We start from the raw sequence: 18,018 nt of genomic DNA, 5'->3' as shown, positions 1-18,018 counted from the left end.
CTTCGACCCCCCCGACGCACGCACGCACGCAGCGACGTAAGCGCGTACTTTCGCCGTTGGCCCCGCCCCTCTGACGGACTCTGCCTTTGACAGTGATTGAACAGCTTCCAATGGACCTGCGGGACCGCTTCACAGAGATGCGCGAGATGGACCTGCAGGTGCAGAGTAAGTCGGCGCGTTTGCCCTTCTTCGCCGCGCGCGTTCAGCCCAGACTTCCCTGCCATCGACTTCATCGCCTCCGCTTTTTGACTCTCCTCCGGCTCACTGGCTAGTGCATAAGGAGTTGTGAAAAAGAAAAGCCAGTGCCTAACCTTGCCTCTTGCTTTCCGCGCTACTTTTCTCCTTGTTTTTACAAGAGAAGGAGGCATTAGAGCACGTGTATCTGTGTCTTCTCAATTCGAGACTCTGCAATAAAAGCTTCTGTACCTTCAGTGAGGACGTAGATAACCTGTTTTAATGCACATCGGTGTAAATGTTGAGAAGATTTTGACCTGAGCCCTTATGTATGGACCATAGATGTCAGCATTTATACTTTTGTTAAAGTTCGTTCTATTAAAAAAATTTACAAGAGCGGAAAACACAGAAGCATAGGTGATATGTGGTTCTTTAGTGACCCTGGTGAACTTGGAATGTCAAATTTTGGAAAGTTACACATTATAGGATACATTCTCAATTGTCAACAGGATGATATTTTCTCAAAGCGAGGGAAATAAGATTTTACTGTAAAGCTTCTTATCTGCTGTAATAAATTTTTGACTTTTTTTACTATCAGTGGTAGCTTGGTAGTCTGGTTACTTTTTCCCAAAATTAACCTCGTTCTTTCACAGAGCACTATGTGGTTTATATGATCATTTTTTTTCTGTAGAGTTTCTAAAAAAGGGTTTATGATTGAAAGAAAGTAAAGAATCAGTGTCTTTGGAGATAAGGTAAATACTTAGAGCAGCGTTACACTTAAGTATAAATTTATATCCATCGTGCTCTAAACATAACCTCATGAACTTTCCCCTTTTAAGAAATGCATATAATACAGCTGTTCCAACTATCCTGTAGAGATACTATATTAAAAATTAAGAATGTGAAATGAATTATATGTTGCATAATTAAAGTGTATAGTTAGGTGTACCTTTATGGCTTACCCCTTTGGAGACATTCAGGTACTCCTTAATTAAATTGTGTAAATGATAATAACGGCTGGGTTTCATGGGGTGTATCCTCAAAAACTCTGTTTCTTGATTCCATTTATTCCAGGGATGTTTAGGGAATACACATGAAATGTTTCTCATGCTTCCAGTGTTTCTGTTTTTGTTTTTGTTTTAGAACAATAGAGGTGCAGGAAGACACGGGTTTTGGGATATGATTGGGAGAAAAGGGGGATTGTGGAAAAAGTGGAAAGAGATCAGAGAACCAACATTCCTTGAGGTAGCTTAGGCTGTATACTTTTGCTCACTTGGTTCTCTGCCCCTCTCTGTCATCCATACCATTGCTCATGAATATACTTTTCTCAGCCTCCTGTTAGCTTCATGTGGCCCCATTTAATACAAGGTGATAAGATATGGAAACTTTCTTTTATTTGGTGGATTGTAGTGTAGAAGTCTGGATTGTGTATTTCTTTAGTTTGCTCGCAAAATTCATTTTAACTTTAATGTAGTTGAAGTAGCTAAAATAATGTTTTCTATAGGATTAAGCACAGATTTTGATGTCTGAGTTCATGTTAGGGTTTTACCAACTTATTCTTATTTTTATGAAATGAAAATCTTTTGAGAATTTAAATTAACAGATAAATGAGAACATACCGTATCTGATACAAAGTAGAAAATCAATAAAAGATAGCTGTTATTTTATACTTCTTCATTAACATTAAAATTTTAAATTCTCTTGTAATTTGTATTTAGATTATATAAATGAGAGGTTTATAAACTTGCATTTTTAATAGAATTTTTTAAAGTTAATAGGTTAATAAAAGAGACATCTTTGTAAAGTACATTAGAAAATGCTTAAAAAAGGAAAATTCTTTTGAAAAATTAACTGTAAGACTTCTTAGAATCCTTTAAAACCTATTAGGCCCTGAAGATCTCCAAAAAGTTTTCCTTAACTTACAAAGCAACAGACTCCCCCGTTTTTTTAACTTTTCTTTTTTTAGTAGACATGGAATGAGATGATTATTCTTAACATAGGCTTAGAGAAAACTTATCTAGAATAAATAATATAATGCATTGAGTGAATAAATGATCGTACCTCTACTTTGAGTCATGATATGAGAGGATGGGGTGCTTAATGGCATATAGTGAGAGGTTAAAATCTTTTCATTACTTTTTTTTATTAAAAGAAATGTGGGGGTGCCTGGGTGGCTGAGTTGGTTAAGCCTCCGACTCTTGGTTTTGGCTCAGGTTATGATCTTATAGTTTGTGAGTTCAAGCCCCACATCCGGCTTTGCATTGACAGTGTGGGACTGCTTCAGATTCTTTCTCTCTCTCTGTCCTTCCCCTATGTGCATACTCACTCTCTCTCAAAATAAATAAACTTAAAAAGAAAGTAATGTGAGGATTATCTACTGGTACTTTTTAAAATTTTAATTCTTTAATGTTTATTTATTTTTGAGAGAGACAGAGACAGTGTGGGCAGGCAGGAGAGAATAGAGAGAGGGAGACACAGAATCTGAAGCAGGCTCGAGGCTCTGAGCTCTGTGCTCTGAGCTCTGTCAGCACAGAGCCTGATGTAAGGCTTGAACCCTCAAACCCGTGACATAGTGACCTGAGCCAAAGTCAGACGCTTAACCACATGAGCCACCCAGGCACCCCTCTAGTGGTACTTTCAATGAGAAATTGTGTGTGGCACAGTTGGCCGACTAAATGCCATTAGCTTTTGACCCAAAGGCTGTACTATTGAAATACTCTGGTACAGAACTTATCTACATAGTTGACTGGGAAATTTTTGAAATAACAAAAATAAATTGTCAGTACAGAAAACTCTAATTTTTTAAAAGTAATTAAAACATTTACATAATCAAAGCATCACATATTTAAGTTATTGGCCAAATGAAAGAGTGTATGTTGTCAGATATTTTTTTCTTTCCCTAAATCAAAGCATGTATATTCAATGTATGAATCTGGTCATCTAAATATGAAATGTTTTTATTATGTCATAGATGCAATGGATCAACTAGAACAAAGAGTCAGTGAATTCTTTATGAATGCAAAGAAAAATAAGCCGGAGTGGAGAGAAGAACAAATGGCATCCATCAAAAAAGTATGTTCAACACTCTGGATGATTTTTCAGTGAATATTGGGACTCTCTGAGAAAGATACTTTAAATGAAACAGTTTTCTGGATCTCAGAATGAGGGAAAGTTACCAATGACTCTTTAAAATTTAAATAATTTGTTGTGGTTTAGAGCTTTGGGTGTAGGAATTTTTAATCATTTTTTGGTAATAAAAATTAGCAACTTTTATTAGAGAGGAATAGAGTCCTAAAAAAGTACAAGTTTTTTCTTTGAATTTGCTTTATTCTGGTTATAGCTCATTAAAGTTGCCTAGTCTTTAGAGATAAAATACTGTCTTCTAATTTTGGCCACAAACTGGTATGAAAAATAGCAGACCTTGAAGCATATTTTATATATCGCTAGGTACCTAAGTTGGTAGAATCACAGGAGAACAGAAATTTTAAAAGTTGAGTGGATCCTTAAAAAGACTTTTAGTTAAAACTCTAAGTTTTTATTAGTTTTATAGTACTTACAGGTCTCTTCCAGATTAGAGTGAGTATCATATCTCCTCCCAAGGTTTGCTTTAAATGTATGATCTAGTATATTTTGGATACATTGGAAGAACTCCATAAAAGACCTGAATTTTGTTGTGACCTCCATTTAGCTGTGTGACATTGGACAGGGCTTTAATACCTCTGAGTAATAATGGCTCCCTCATCCCCATCCTTCACAGAATTGATCAAAGGTCCACTGAGAAATTTGAAAACTACAAATTTTGTGTATCGTGTTATTTATTTTGCCATATGGGGGGAAGCTTATTTCTATTAGGAGAAAAATATTTTAGACTCTGTAACAGAATTGGTCCTGACTTGGAGGATGCCTGGAGACCCAGGTGTGTATGAGTACAGACATCACATATACAGTTGATCCTTGAACAACATGGGTTTGTACCATGGGTCCACTTTATACGTGGATTTTTTTTTATATTTATAAATACAGTACAGTACCATAAAAGTATTTTCTCAGTAACATTTTCCCTCTAGCTTCCTTTGTTGTAAGAATACGGAATATAATACTTGTGCAAAATAGGCATTAATCTCCTGTTTATGTTATCAGGAAATGCTTTAAGTCAACAGTTGACTATTACTAGTTAAGATTTTGGGGGGTCAGAAGTTCTGTGTGGATTTTCAACTGCATGGGGGTTGGGATGCCATGTTCAAGGGTCAACTGTACAACCAAGTCAGTTATACCTTCAACCTATTGAGTTTTTGGTGCATTGCAGCTTAGATATACCCTTAGAAGTCTAAACCTCCATGGAAGTTGATAGAATCGTGTTTCTGTTTTTAAATTTTTTTTTAATGTTTTATTTATTTCTAAGAGAGAGAGAGAGAGTTTGAGCAGGGGAGGGTCAGAGAAAGAGAGTGTCACAGACTCTGAAACAGGCTCCAGGCTCTGAGCTGGAAGTCAGCACAGAGCCACGAACTGCAAGATCATGACCTAAGCGAAAGTCGGACGCTTAACCGACTGAGCCACCCAGGCGCCCCTCGTGTTTCTGTTTTTAAATGATTTGCTTTATACCGAGGAGAAATCTAAAGTATAGGTTGACATTGTATGAATTGTAGGAATTAGTACTTAGTTTAAGAGAGTTCTGGGGCACCTGGGTTGCTTAGTCGGTTAAGCGTCCTACTCTCAATTTCTGCTCAGGTCATGATCCCGGGGTTGTGGGGTCAAGCCCCTTGTCAGGCTGCACGCTGAGCTGCTTAAGAGTCTCTCTCTTTCTTCCTCTGCCCTTCTTCCCCACTAGTGCGCTCTCACTCTGTCTCAAATTAAAAACAAACAAATAAACAAAACCTGAGAGTTCCAGAACAGTTAGAAAATAGAGACATGCAGGTCGGAATATTTTCAATATTTATACTTTTATTAAAAATTTTTAAAAATGGAGAGTATAAATGTTCTTTATAAATTAGATAGATTGTAACATTTTCTTAGAAAGAAAAAGACTATTCAGTAGTTCACATAACTTTTACTAGTTTAGAGACTAGACTTGAAATAGTATTTAATTTTACTTATATCTTTTTAGGAATGCTGAACATCTTCCTTTGATTCTTGGCCATTGTACTTAATTTCTAATCCCACCCCATCCCCATCCTATCCTTAACTGGGTTTTTATTGCTAATGTAGGATGACTGACATTGAATACAAGGTATGATCATGAAAATGCAGTTTTATGTCCTAAATGCGCATACTTTTAAATTATTAATTTGTTCTTGAAATGAAAATGTTTTTATTCAGGATTACTATAAAGCTTTGGAAGATGCAGATGAGAAGGTACAATTGGCAAACCAGATATATGACTTGGTAAGTAAAATTATTGTGAGTGCTGTCCCATAAGTACTTACATTATGGATTATCTTTTAAGTTTTATTGGCTTAAATGTTAATAGGAAGAACAGACTAAATTTGAATTATTGCTTTCTTGATCCCATTTGATTTGAGGTTTTAGTGTCTATTTTCAGTTTCTTTGTGGAAAAGAGAGCCCGCAGTTTTAATTAACAGGTCTAGAACCTTACATTTTAGCCAAATTTATATTGCTGTAGGATTTTATCTGATATTAAACCTTTTTTTTTTTTCTAAACAAGAATTGATGTTTAAATTTGTTTTACTAATCCTTATCTTAAGGTAGTATATTTCCTTCCTTCTAAATCCTCTTGAGATTGTTTCTGTGGTAAAATACATGTAAGACTGCTGTGCTGACAAGACTTTTTGGTAGCCTGATTAAATGAAGAAGAGAATCATTTGAAGTCTGTGTTAATAGATTGTACTCAACTATCTATTAAGTAATGTCAATAGATAGCACTCAACAACTGGCTCAGGTGGCAAAAAAAGGGAAACACTCAGACTTTAAAAAAAGGTTCTTTTTTGCAGTAGCAGCACTTGTAAAAGACTGAAATCACTAAGAAGACAGAGGCAGTATTTCTCAAACTGGTATAATTATGGTGCTCTCTCTTATGTAAAGCAGCTTCTAAAGCATATCCTTTAGGAAATAGTCATTTCTGGTTCTGCCTCCAAGCAAGTTAAACTAAAAAGAAAGAAATGGTCACGGATATTCTATGTTAACATATAGATTTCATGTCATATTTTCGTAAACTTATCTGGATATAGCCCTATTACTGAACAAGTGTGTGTAAACATCAATGTTATTGGTGAGCAAGACACAAGATAAAAGGTACATACTACATATGGTGTACATTGTAAATGTTTATACACAACTAGAAAACATTGGTCATGTGAAGCTGTAGAAAATGTTTTGTTCTCATATAGTGGAAAGTTTTAATGTCTTAAATAATGTAGGCTCTTTTGTTCATACAGTTACTCTGAAAATAATTTCATAAAAGATATACTGCCTAAAGAAAGGTAGAGCAAATTGTAGCTTGATTTATTATGGAATTGAAACAAAAATTCTGCATTGATTTGGTCTTGAATTATATCTATAAACCTAGAAAAAGACATTTATATTTGAATCCAAAAGGAATTTTTTTAGTAATGTTGTTCCTCATATTTAATGATTATGTGTCAGTCTTTAGAGATCACCTTCTTTTTAAATCATATAGCTCTTTGGCCGTACTCTTGGCTTATGTTTTGTTATTTTAGTACTTTTCATACATTTAAAAAATAATTCATACATTTAGAAAAATATGCACAATATAAATATGTTCTTTTTATTTTATTTTTTAAATGTTTTATTTATTTTTAATTTTTTAAAAAATTTATTTCTGAGAGAGAAAGAGGCAGCGTGAGCAGGGTTGGGTCAGAGAGAGAGGGAGACACAGAATCTGAAGCAGGCTCCAGGCTCTGAGCTAGCTGTCAGCACAGAGCCCGACACGGGGCTCAAACCCATGAACTGTGAGATCATCACCTGAGCTGAAGTCGTATGCTTAACCGACTGAGCCACCTAGGTGCCCCAAATATGCTCTTTTTAAATATGTGTGTTTTTTTGTGTGTGTATTTATATATTATTTATGAACCACACTGTTTCTCCACTCTTGTGCTTTGTATAATGGAGTTTTACATGAAGTTTTATAATGAAGGAGTAAAAAGTAAATACTATAAATGGCTTGTGTCCTCAAGGTGTTGGTAAACTAGTTGGGAAGACATGCCAACAAACTAAAGTGAAGAGCCTATATAGAAACAATGTGACAAATAAAGATTAATGCAGTTAAGAATTAAGTATCTGATAGACACACAGTAGAGTTATTGTTAATTTCTTAGAGGATATGAGTGTTGAACAGAATGTATTCAGAGGCTGAGGGCTCTGGATTAGGTGTGATATTGAGGGGAAAGCATTTAGTCAGAGATAATGGATAAACATAGAATGAAAATAAAACTCAGTAAATTCTTTGAGGGGGGATAGATTATTTAGGCTAGGGAGTGAGGTAATAAAAGGTGATGTGATAAACTGAACAAAATGTAAAAAAGCAAGTGCCTGTAATGGATCCGTACAGATGTGAGTTCAGCCACTTCACTGACAGCAGGACTTTGGAAAAATTATTTAATCCCAGAACCTTGGTTTCCTTTTCTGTAAAATAGTCTTAATTTGTGCCTTACAGGTGGATTTGCACATATGTATACAAATGCTGTTAGCTGGGCAGATAGTAGGCACTCACTTCTTTGAAGATTCACTCCATCTTATTCCTTGGAGTTGACTGGAATTGTCCACTTTCTTAGAGTCACTGTTTCCCTTTCAGCTCTGCCAAGTTGCACCTGGTTTTTCTCCATTCTCCCAGTATTTCCGGAACTGTCTTTTCTCTTTCTTTTACTTTTCCTTTTTCCTTCCTCTCCCCTTCCTTTCTCTGTCCTCCGTCTCCCTTTTTGTGACTTTTCTTTTCCTCTCCCTCCTTTGCTTCCTTCCTGTTTTAGCACTCCATATTAAATTGTTGTTTCAGGTGATCATGACATCTCTAATGTAAAAATCCATTCTTCTTTGAGACTGGATTGTCTATATCGTCCTCCCCTCTTTCTGACCTCCCTCAGTCTCCATAGATATCACTCGTAATGGTTGCTGTTCCTCAGGGCTCTGTCCTTGACCTGCATTGTTTCTCACTGCATTCGAGTGGTTCTCACATAGAGGTAACTCTCTTCCCTTCTCCTTCCCAACTCCAGAGGCCAGGAAGACCAGATGCCACGTGCTGAAGAACTGATCTCGCCCATGCCAGTTCTATCCCCTGCCCCCCACACAACCCAAGTTGAGAAACATCTCTCCATTAATTTTGCGTGTGTTCTCTTAGTTTTAGCAGTTATTCATTAATGATTCCTCAAGCTCCCACTTCTCTTCTGAGTGTACTCATCTTACCTGAGAATTCTAGGCCCTGGTGCTCAGTGGATTTAAACTTTTAGTCTCTCCTTTAACTTCTTTCAGAAGAACCACTGATCTTCCTGTCATTCACATTGGAATCCTGAAAGTCCTCCTCGCCTCCTCCTCCTCCCTGGCCTCCCCACATTTAGTTAACTCCTGTGTTGTGTTCATTTAATCTTCAAAGTATCTCTCATTACCCCTTCTTCTCCACTTTTGCAGCCTGCCGTCATTCAGGAACTTTAACAACAGATGACTGGCATGCTTTTCCTTTTATCTTTGCTTAGGAAACTTTCTCCACCTTTCATGATCCTTCACCTGCAGTCTCTTTTTTAAAATCACCTATGTCATTTATATCTAGGAGAAGAGATTTGACCACTTAGGAAAGTCAACAAGAATGATGTAAACAAAAGATTTATTTTCCTCTCCTGTAAAATAACTATTGGAGGAGGCAGACCAGGGCCTGTGTGGCAACCCCAACATCATTGTCATCCCAGGCTACTTCTAATGTGTTCCTCATTTCTGGACTGGTAGGAGAAGTGTGGTAGGGGATTACTCAAAAGGATGTATTTTGCAATTCAGTCAGCTCTTTTAAAAGAGCCTGGAAATCTTACCTACTGACTCCTGCTTATATCATCTTGGCTCCTTCTAGCTGCAGGGGAGGCTGAGAAATGTTGCTTCACAGGGTACGTTGCGACCCCAAGTATGTGGGGTTCTGTCAGTAAGGAAGGAGGCTATTGAGTAGGTAATTAGCAGTTGGTGCCTTACCATGCCCTCAACAGAATCATACTGGCCTCGAAATATTGTAATTCCCATGCTTTTATTATTGATTTAAACAGTAATTATTTATTTACCTTTTATTGTATGTGTGTCTTCCCTACTATAAATGTCAAGAACTATGTCCTTAAAAATTTTTTTAGTGTTTTCAGATTCTAGCATAGTTATTTCTCAGTACATATTTGTTGAACAAGATCACCCAGATAAGTTAATGGAGAAGAAAAGGTGCTATCAGGACTCCCCAGTTATGAATCTTTGGATAGAGTTTAGTGGGGTCCAGTTCTTTGCATCAGATACGGCAGTTGATGACATTTTCTCAAAAAATAAGAGAGTCACACTTTACTATGCTAAGATTGACTTGGTTTTGATGGACAAACACAAGTGGGCTGCCATGCAAACAGCCATTTCTTTTCAAAGTAGGACTTGAAACCAAGAGAAGTGAAAGTAATTTAATTCAAGTGAGTTTAGTTTCCTTTATAGAATTGCTTTAGAAGACCAAACACTCAGTCTCATGATCTATGTCTTTGCTCAAATCTTTTCAGTATCCCTCTTTTTAAATTGCTCTCAATTTTTTTAGTTTTTCAGTTTAGATAGATTTCTTCCTCTGATACATAAGCTCATTTTGGAAGTTCTAAAACAGGATTTATAGATAAATGCCTTCAGCAAAAGGAGCATTTTTTTAAAATATAAAAACTTTTTATGAAGTACATGTTTTATTTAAATATCTTTCATTTTATAATTGCACATTAATATTTTTTGACTATTTTCAGTTCCTTTTTAAAAAATTTTTTTTTGTTTGTTTATTTTTGAGAGGGAGATAGAGACAGCGTGAGCAGGGGAGGGTCAGAGAGAGAGGGAGACACAGAATTCGAAACAGGCTCCAGGCTCTGAGCTGCCTGTCAGCACAGAGCCCAACGTGGAGCTCGAACCCACGAACCGTGAGATCATGACCTGAGCCGAAGTTGGATGCTCAATCGACTGAGCCACCCAGGCGCCCCTATTTTCAGTTCCCTTGCTTTTAAAGAGATTCCTTTTAAAGTATGAAAACATTTATTACACACTATTAGGCCTTACTATATAAAAATATGACAATATTATTTTAATAAAATAAAAAACATTAGATCTCCTAGCCAGGGCCCTTGAGGGTCCGTGAGGTTCATAGTCATTCTGTGCCCTCAGAGCCTGGCACAACAAACTCGTTGAATGGTGAGTGGAGGATGAGGACTTCTGAGGTGATTTAATCTAGTATTTCCCATAGCTTAATGTTTGCATCCTACCCTCCAGGCTTTTAGAGTGCTTGTACCATCTGTACATCTATTTACTAAGTAAATTTTTAAATGAAATTTAGGTAAGAGGAAAATTTATTTGGTAACCTGATATTATTAATATAAATGAAAAATGAGCATCACTTATCACAAATAAGTCATTATAAAATGTTAAAAAACAATAGACAGCCTCCTTGGAATACTTTGTGCTCTGTGTTCTGCCCCACTTTGCCAGAGTAACTTGTGGTATCTGAGCCTTTCACGCTTGAGGGTAAGTTTACTTTTGCAGGTAATTGCAGTTGAGCGTAAGGGAATTACTGCCTTGTTCATAGGGAGGTTACTAAATGAATTTGCCATCTTAAATTGGTTATATTCCCAGAAATATCAACAGTAAATATCCAAGCGATATTTACTTTATAAATAGGAAAGAGGAAAAAAAAAAAAGGAAAGAGAAATTAAATTCCTAGAATATTTGACGTTTGAGAGCTTAGGAAGGTAAATACTTCAAAGGTGAGTGGATAGGACATAGTATAAATGTAAACTTACAGTATTTTCATTCATAGATCATTTATCCAATAAATAGTGGTACCTCTATACACTTCCACATCGTGGGAGAGTATAACTGATTCAGCAAATATTTATAGAGCTCCAGCTATGAGCAGTCATTGGTATAAGTGAGCAGTAATGACACAGACAAGCAATGAATATGGGTATGCTATCAAATAAAGATTAGTTTAGATTTTGGTAAGTGCTATGAGGGAAATAAACATTGTGGAAAGAGGGATAAAGAATGAATTACTAGGGGAGGCTATTAAGAATGTCGTCAGGATGAGTGTAGACTTAGTAGGTGACATTTGAGGTAGTACTTGGAAAGTGAGAAAGAGCCAGCCGTGAGAAGAGAGCTTCAGAAAGAACATTTCAGCCAGATGATGCAGATGATGCACCACGTGCCAAGTCTGAGGTGGAAAATGCAGGTAGAATCAGAAAGAGGCGAGTGTGGTTGGTGTGTGTAAGAAAGGTACTGAGAAGAGACAGGCGGGAGCCACCACAAGTCAGGGTCCTCCTGTAAGCAATGCAAGCAGTGGGGTTTTTCTTGGGAAAGCAGTTGGAGGCCACCTTAAACAGGAGTGAAGTAAACCTGAGAGGAGATTGTCTGCATGCCTTTGCTTAAACATTTTGTTATTATGGTAATTTCAAGTAAGCATATATTTACAGATTTTAATGTACAATGATTTAGTATATAATTGTATTTGATTTTCCCCTCAGTGTTTTATATAGCATGCTATTTGATAGTATTATTAATTTTTGAAATACTTTATTTACTTTTAAAATCAGTAGTAAACTTTTGATACCTGTAAGTAGCACTATACTGTTACTTCATTTATTAGGGAAAGAAAGGAGACTGCATAAATACCAACAAATGAAGAGATTGGTGGAATTAGAGGTTCCATAGAACAAACTGAAAATTTATTTCAGTACTTGTTTTAGTGGAAATGAACAACAAAAAGCTATCCTACTAAAATAATTTCCTTCTAGAATACTGGTACTCAAAGTCATTAAACACTTGTTTGTGTTTCTTCGTCAGATGTCCCTGTCCTAAGGCTGTGTTACATGACAATACCTAATAAAGTTGATTTTTGTATACTCCGATAAAATTTGAGCTGTTAGTTAATGCTTGAATGATTTTCGCACTCTCTTACTTTGCTCAGTACCCTTGAACTTGCTTTTTTGTATCCTGGCCTGTTCCTGAGATGGTTATATTTCAGGTCTACATTTTACCTATAAATTTGACAATTCTTCATCTGATACTCTAAGGAAACATATTGTGTAAGATTGACCTCTTGATTTGTCTCCTGTCCTCATTGTCTTTTAGGAAGATTAGATGTAGTTTATGTGCTTAGGCCTCAAATACTTGATTCAGCCTAAAGATGGGTCAAATTTTCACCTATTTTAAATATAATTCAGAGATGTGAAGAATCATTTTCATGACTTATCAGAGAAATAATTTGCCATCATGACTCCTTTTTCTTCTCCAATTTACCCTCTTTATTCACTGTTACCAGATCTTTTCACAGAAATTTATGTCTCATTGTCATGAATTTCAACTTAGAACTTTATATACTAACTTGTGCTCTTTCTAAAAGGGCAAGCTAGACATTTAAGTTTTAGAATGGTATGGTATTAGAAGCCGTAAATCATGCAGAAACTTTTTACAATGCTGTATTTCATTCAGTTTGGGCCCATCAGTGACACATCTTAAAATTTGAATATTGGAACACTGGGAGTCGAAAGAGAAAGAATAAAGGATTACAGCTCTATGCAAAAATGTTCAGTATGAGGATTTTTTTGTTTCATGCAGAGGGGCCAAATGTGACTTAAATATCATTGTGATCATCAGTATGTTAACAAATAATGTTGACAGAATTTTCTTTGGCTCTCAGGAAGTCAGAAAAAAGGTAATTGATTTAAAATTAAAGCAGTTACATTTGGGGTTATCAGAGATGATTTGGGGCCTTAGAATAAGGAAGATTTTGTGGCCGTTATTGACATTAAGTGGGGAACACATCAGTAATTAGACTCCATGGTCAGCCGTGTCTTAGGAATCTGTGGTTAGTGGAAAAAATGTGTCTCAGTTGGAGTAGGACCCTCTTTACCACTATAAATCAATCTTACGAAGTCAGGTGTGTGTGGAAGGGTGGGCTAATTTAGATTCTCACTTTGCCTGATACCTGTGGGGCCATAATGGTGATTATAGGGGCTTTACCCACACAGAATAGGGGCTGCCAGAATAGGGGCTTTACCCACACAGAATCGTGAGGGTAGGGGACATGCAATCCACAGCTTTCAGTCGAGTTCATTGTTCTTTCTGTGCTGTTTAATACTGTTTAAGTACTCTGGTGCTTTATAGCTTAAGTTAAATCTTGTGGTCAACTTTCTAACTTCTAATTCGATTTAGTACATCAGCAGTGAATCTAAGATAAACAGTTCTATTGCCTAATAATTGCTTATAATATTCATCAGCTCATAATCTTTTTTACCTATCAGAAGGTAGGAATGATTGGAAGCTCTCTTGTAAAGCTGCCTGCCTACTACAATGTGGTTTAGGCTTTTCTGTGTTTAACTATGTATTTGGTTTTTAGAATTATTGAATCTTGGGATTCCACTCCTTTTTCTGAGCTGCTAGTATTAGAAATTCCATCATTATTTTTCATGTCCTCATGTATAATAACCCTTATCAGTACTGTCTTTAATACACAGAAGCAGTTCTTAAATGCAGGGGTGGACAGAGTTAGGAGAGGGTCCATGGTGTCTCCTCCCAACCAAGACTCTAATATCCCACCTGTGTACTGTACATGCCCGTTACAGGCCACCGCCTGCTTTGCTTTTTCTTTCTTTTCTCAGAATCCTATTTGTCTTCCTGTCTCCATTCTTTAACTGTTAATTTTTCTTACCGTCCCTTTGAAGATGATACATTCTTCACCCTCTAACTCATATATACCCTTTATGTCTACCACAACCCCATGTTATATATATATTTTTTTTTTCAATGTAACTTTTGCTTATTTGCTATATCTAGGGCATATATATTTTAAAACGTTATTATGTTAAACATCTTACATAAATCTTGATTTGTCAGCTAAATTCCTATGAAGGCAGGGATTCTCTCTCATTTTTCATGTGTCTTCCATTTAACCCAGTGCCAAGCACATAATACGAACTCAATATTTATTAGTAATATGACTGTAGGTAATAAAGTTGGTGGAGTATTTTCATTGCATTAAGTGTTCTTGGAATTTAAATATGAGTATTTTTTTCTGACTTCCCTGGAGATTAAATTTTGACAATGTAAGATATATTTTTGAATAACTGAGGTCTGTGTTCACACGTTATTCTTGGACGGGAGGTTCCATTAAAGGACGCTCAATTACCTGCATGTTTTTTGAATAGGAGCAACAGTCTACAATATGTGACTCTCTAGGATTTTAAATATTGTGACTACAGTCTCTACCAGGCTCTGAAAAATGACTTGTGTGTGAAGATGGAGGGAAAATTGGGTTTTAAAATATTGAAAAAATCCCTAACCAATACTCCAGTGGGTGTTGTTAACATACAAAAATATAAATAATAAGGAAATATTCTTATTTTTCAATTTGAATTCTGAGTTAAAAAAGCAGTCGGCTGCTGCATACAGAAGTTCAGAGGGCGATGTTAAGTATAAATGATGGAGCACAATTTATTACACAAAGATCAGAGTTAAATTCCTCTTCCATAATGCATTAGCTGTTGCCTTTGGCTGTGTTACTTAAACCCTCTGAGCCTTAGTTTCTTCACTTATGAAATGGAGACAGTAAAAACCTATGTCAAAAGATTAGAGTAAGGGCTAGAAAAGACAGAAGAGCATCTGATGTAGCAGGCACATTACAAGGCATCTGACACAAACAAATGATTTTTTGCTACTTTTGTCCCCATTTCCTTCATTTTAGGCACACGTTATTTCATTCTTAATTTTTTTGCCCTTATGATGTATCATAGACCTTTTGATATTTGTAAGAAAGTCACTCTTAATTATTTAACAATGATCCATTGGGAATCTGGAGTTTATAAAAAGGTGTTATCAAGAATATAACAATATTTTTTTTAAAAATTGTGTTTTCTTTGTTTCACTTCAAAGTAGTATGAAAAAGTATTGAAAAAATAATATTAACCTTAAAAATTAAGACTTGTTGCTAGTTTGAGGTATCATATAATTTTCTAAAATCAGTCAAAAGATCTCTAGGTGAATGAAAACATTTGCTACCTTAACAAGGGCAGTAGTATTACAATAAAACCATTTTAACCAGGCTCTTTGGGAAATGGAGTTTTCTGGCTAAAAACCTCTTTTGTTTCAACCCTTTACATAAATGTTTACAAGTATAATGGCTTACTTTTTTGCCTTCAAGAAATGTATGTATAGAATATAGTAACCTCTTTGTCTATGGACAAGGATCTTTCATTCTTCATTCTAAATAAGTTATTGTAGTATGGCAGTGTAGATGACCTTATTATTAGTAGGAGGAGAGTAGGTTGAAAGTACTCCCAGGGGATCCTATACAAAGTTACTATCCCTCCTGCACTTCCTCTCCTCTCAAGTCCCAAATACCAGTTTTGCTTTAGTTTCATATCCCACCTCTTCTGAACGTTTTCTAACAAATTGTGATTTTAGTTTCTTAAAACTTCAAATTTATTAAGGGAGACTTGAGAGATTATTTTGTCTAGCACGCTCATTTCATAGATTAAAAGACTGAGGTGTAGGTTAATTGACTTGCTCAAGGATACTAAGAGGATTCACTAAAAGAAAAAAAGATTTAGGTTTCCTCATTAAACTGAAACTTTAATCGTGTCACAAATTTTGGTGGTTATCTTTGATCTTCTTTGAAACAGGTAGATCGACACTTGAGAAAATTGGATCAGGAACTGGCTAAGTTTAAAATGGAGCTGGAAGCTGATAATGCTGGAATTACAGAAATATTAGAGAGGCGTAAGTAACGTTTATGGTTTTCCATCAATGTTGGACAGTCCACGTGTAAATCACTGTGGAGACACTTCTCCCTTGGGGACTTCTCAGATCCCAAGCTTCTATGCTAGGTGGCATCTGCGTCGGACAGCATGGACTCCAGCAGTTAGAACGTTTGGGTTATGGATTCTGAGAGAGAGGATACAGGATATCATACACTCAGTCTTTATTAAAATCACATATTAACCGTTAAATCACAAGTTAGCCATCTGTCTTCAAATGTATTGACTTTGCCGTGCCTGTGGAACCACTTTAACTTGGAAGAAGGCATTTTTTTTTTCTCCCTGAGAACTGCCTTAAGGCTTTTTTCCTAAGTAAGAAATATTTTAATTAGTTCCAAAGCACTTCCTCTCTTTCTCAAGTAAGTCCTTCCTAAACTTTTTCTTATCTGTAAGAAGCCATTTTAATATTTCTTTACAAGGTTTGACTTGATCTCCTGCTATAATTTACCTCTTTAGTACTTTCTTTTTTTTCTTGGTGCATTTCAACAACAAGAACACGTACCTATTTCTACACACTGATGAAAAATTTATTTACAGTGTTAGGTGATGTGTTTGTATATGTACATATGTATGTGTGTGTATATACATATATGTATGTATATATATATACTCCCTACATACTCCCTAGAATAGGGAAACAGCCAGTCATGAATCCATGTTGGTATTCATAGTTGCGTTTTTGTTCAAAAGTAGATCTATAACTTTAGATGATCATCTGATATATTTGTGATACTTTTATTCCAAGGAAATCCTATTTGAGAATAAGTATTTTGAGACAAAATAAAATATTCTATAGCTACTCTAATTTTTTTTGAAATGCTGACAGTAGCTGTGAGTAACAATAATTCATGCCTATTTAGTACTCCAGGAAGGTTAATGAAGCATCCTCTGTAAGGACACAGACCTACGAAACCAAACCAGATCAAGTTCTAAAATCTCCACCCAGTGCCCTGCCATTATTTCATCTCAAGGGATCAAGATAAACCCAGAAAATTTCTTTAAAAGCATTTTAGTGCTTGGCAGTAGAGATTCTGTGCCTGACTTCTCTCAGGAAGTCTTTACTATCATATGTCATTTTAATGATCAAAGAATTTTCTTTCATGTAGTAATGTCCCATCACCTAGTACTGTAGGATCTCCCATTGAAAAGTCACCCCAGTATAACTACAGTGAGTTTTTCAGATCTTACCAGTCATGGAATTCTAATGTCCATTCACCCACTTATGTGGTACCTGCTGTCCTGACTTGCCCCATGAGACATTAGCGTACCCTGAGCTGTTTTGTACTTCAGGTGAATATTAAGAAGTGGATTATGTATTGTTCAGAGGGAGGATGAAATTGGCAGTGGTGATTCTCTAATGTGTTTAACTAAAATGATACAGGTGTATGCATAGAACTTGCCAGTCTGTTGCTGGGTAAGGGTACATAGTGCCTTTAGTTGATTGACCTGTAAATTTTTGTGTTGACATTTAATGGAGTTGTATCTCTGTGCCTTTTTTTTTTTTTTTTAGGATCTTTGGAATTAGATACTCCCTCACAGCCAGTGAACAATCACCATGCTCATTCACATACTCCAGTGGAAAGTAAGTTTGGTTTAGGGGAGCTAAAATTTTCAGTACAATTAAAAACTCATTACATTACCTCTGTATTCTTTTCATTTGGCTCTATGCAACCAATTGAGGGGCAAAAAAATATCATTCCCTTCCTTTTCTTTTGTGAGATCTACTTTTTCATTGTAGTTCCTATTGGACTTACCTTCTTCATTCGGGAAAAGTATATTTGATTTGGGAGTAGAAAGTTTGCTTTTCCTGCAATACTTTGAGGACAAATGTATGGTATTAGCAGCAGCATATACTTCTTTTTTTTTTTTTTTT

The 18,018-nt window shown here is 35.9% G+C and overlaps 1 protein-coding gene across 1 annotated transcript in view; it reads left to right on the top strand.

The window, feature by feature from the left end:
* Window positions 1-18,018, top strand: part of ING3 (inhibitor of growth family member 3) — a 28,992-nt gene that overhangs the window by 263 nt on the left and 10,711 nt on the right. Inside the window, exons 2-6 of the mRNA XM_077773295.1 lie at window positions 94-165; window positions 3,146-3,246; window positions 5,491-5,556; window positions 16,011-16,107; window positions 17,656-17,727. Of these exons, the coding sequence (XP_077629421.1) occupies window positions 94-165; window positions 3,146-3,246; window positions 5,491-5,556; window positions 16,011-16,107; window positions 17,656-17,727 (408 nt within the window). The remainder of the gene's footprint in view (window positions 1-93; window positions 166-3,145; window positions 3,247-5,490; window positions 5,557-16,010; window positions 16,108-17,655; window positions 17,728-18,018) is intronic.

This window comes from Crocuta crocuta, unplaced genomic scaffold, assembly GCF_008692635.1.
Source record: "Crocuta crocuta isolate KB4526 unplaced genomic scaffold, BGI_CrCroc_1.0 scaffold16, whole genome shotgun sequence".
NCBI classification, from domain to species: domain Eukaryota; kingdom Metazoa; phylum Chordata; class Mammalia; order Carnivora; family Hyaenidae; genus Crocuta; species Crocuta crocuta.
Note: the sequence above shows the minus strand (reverse complement) of the source record. Positions and strands in the feature narration are given on the sequence as shown.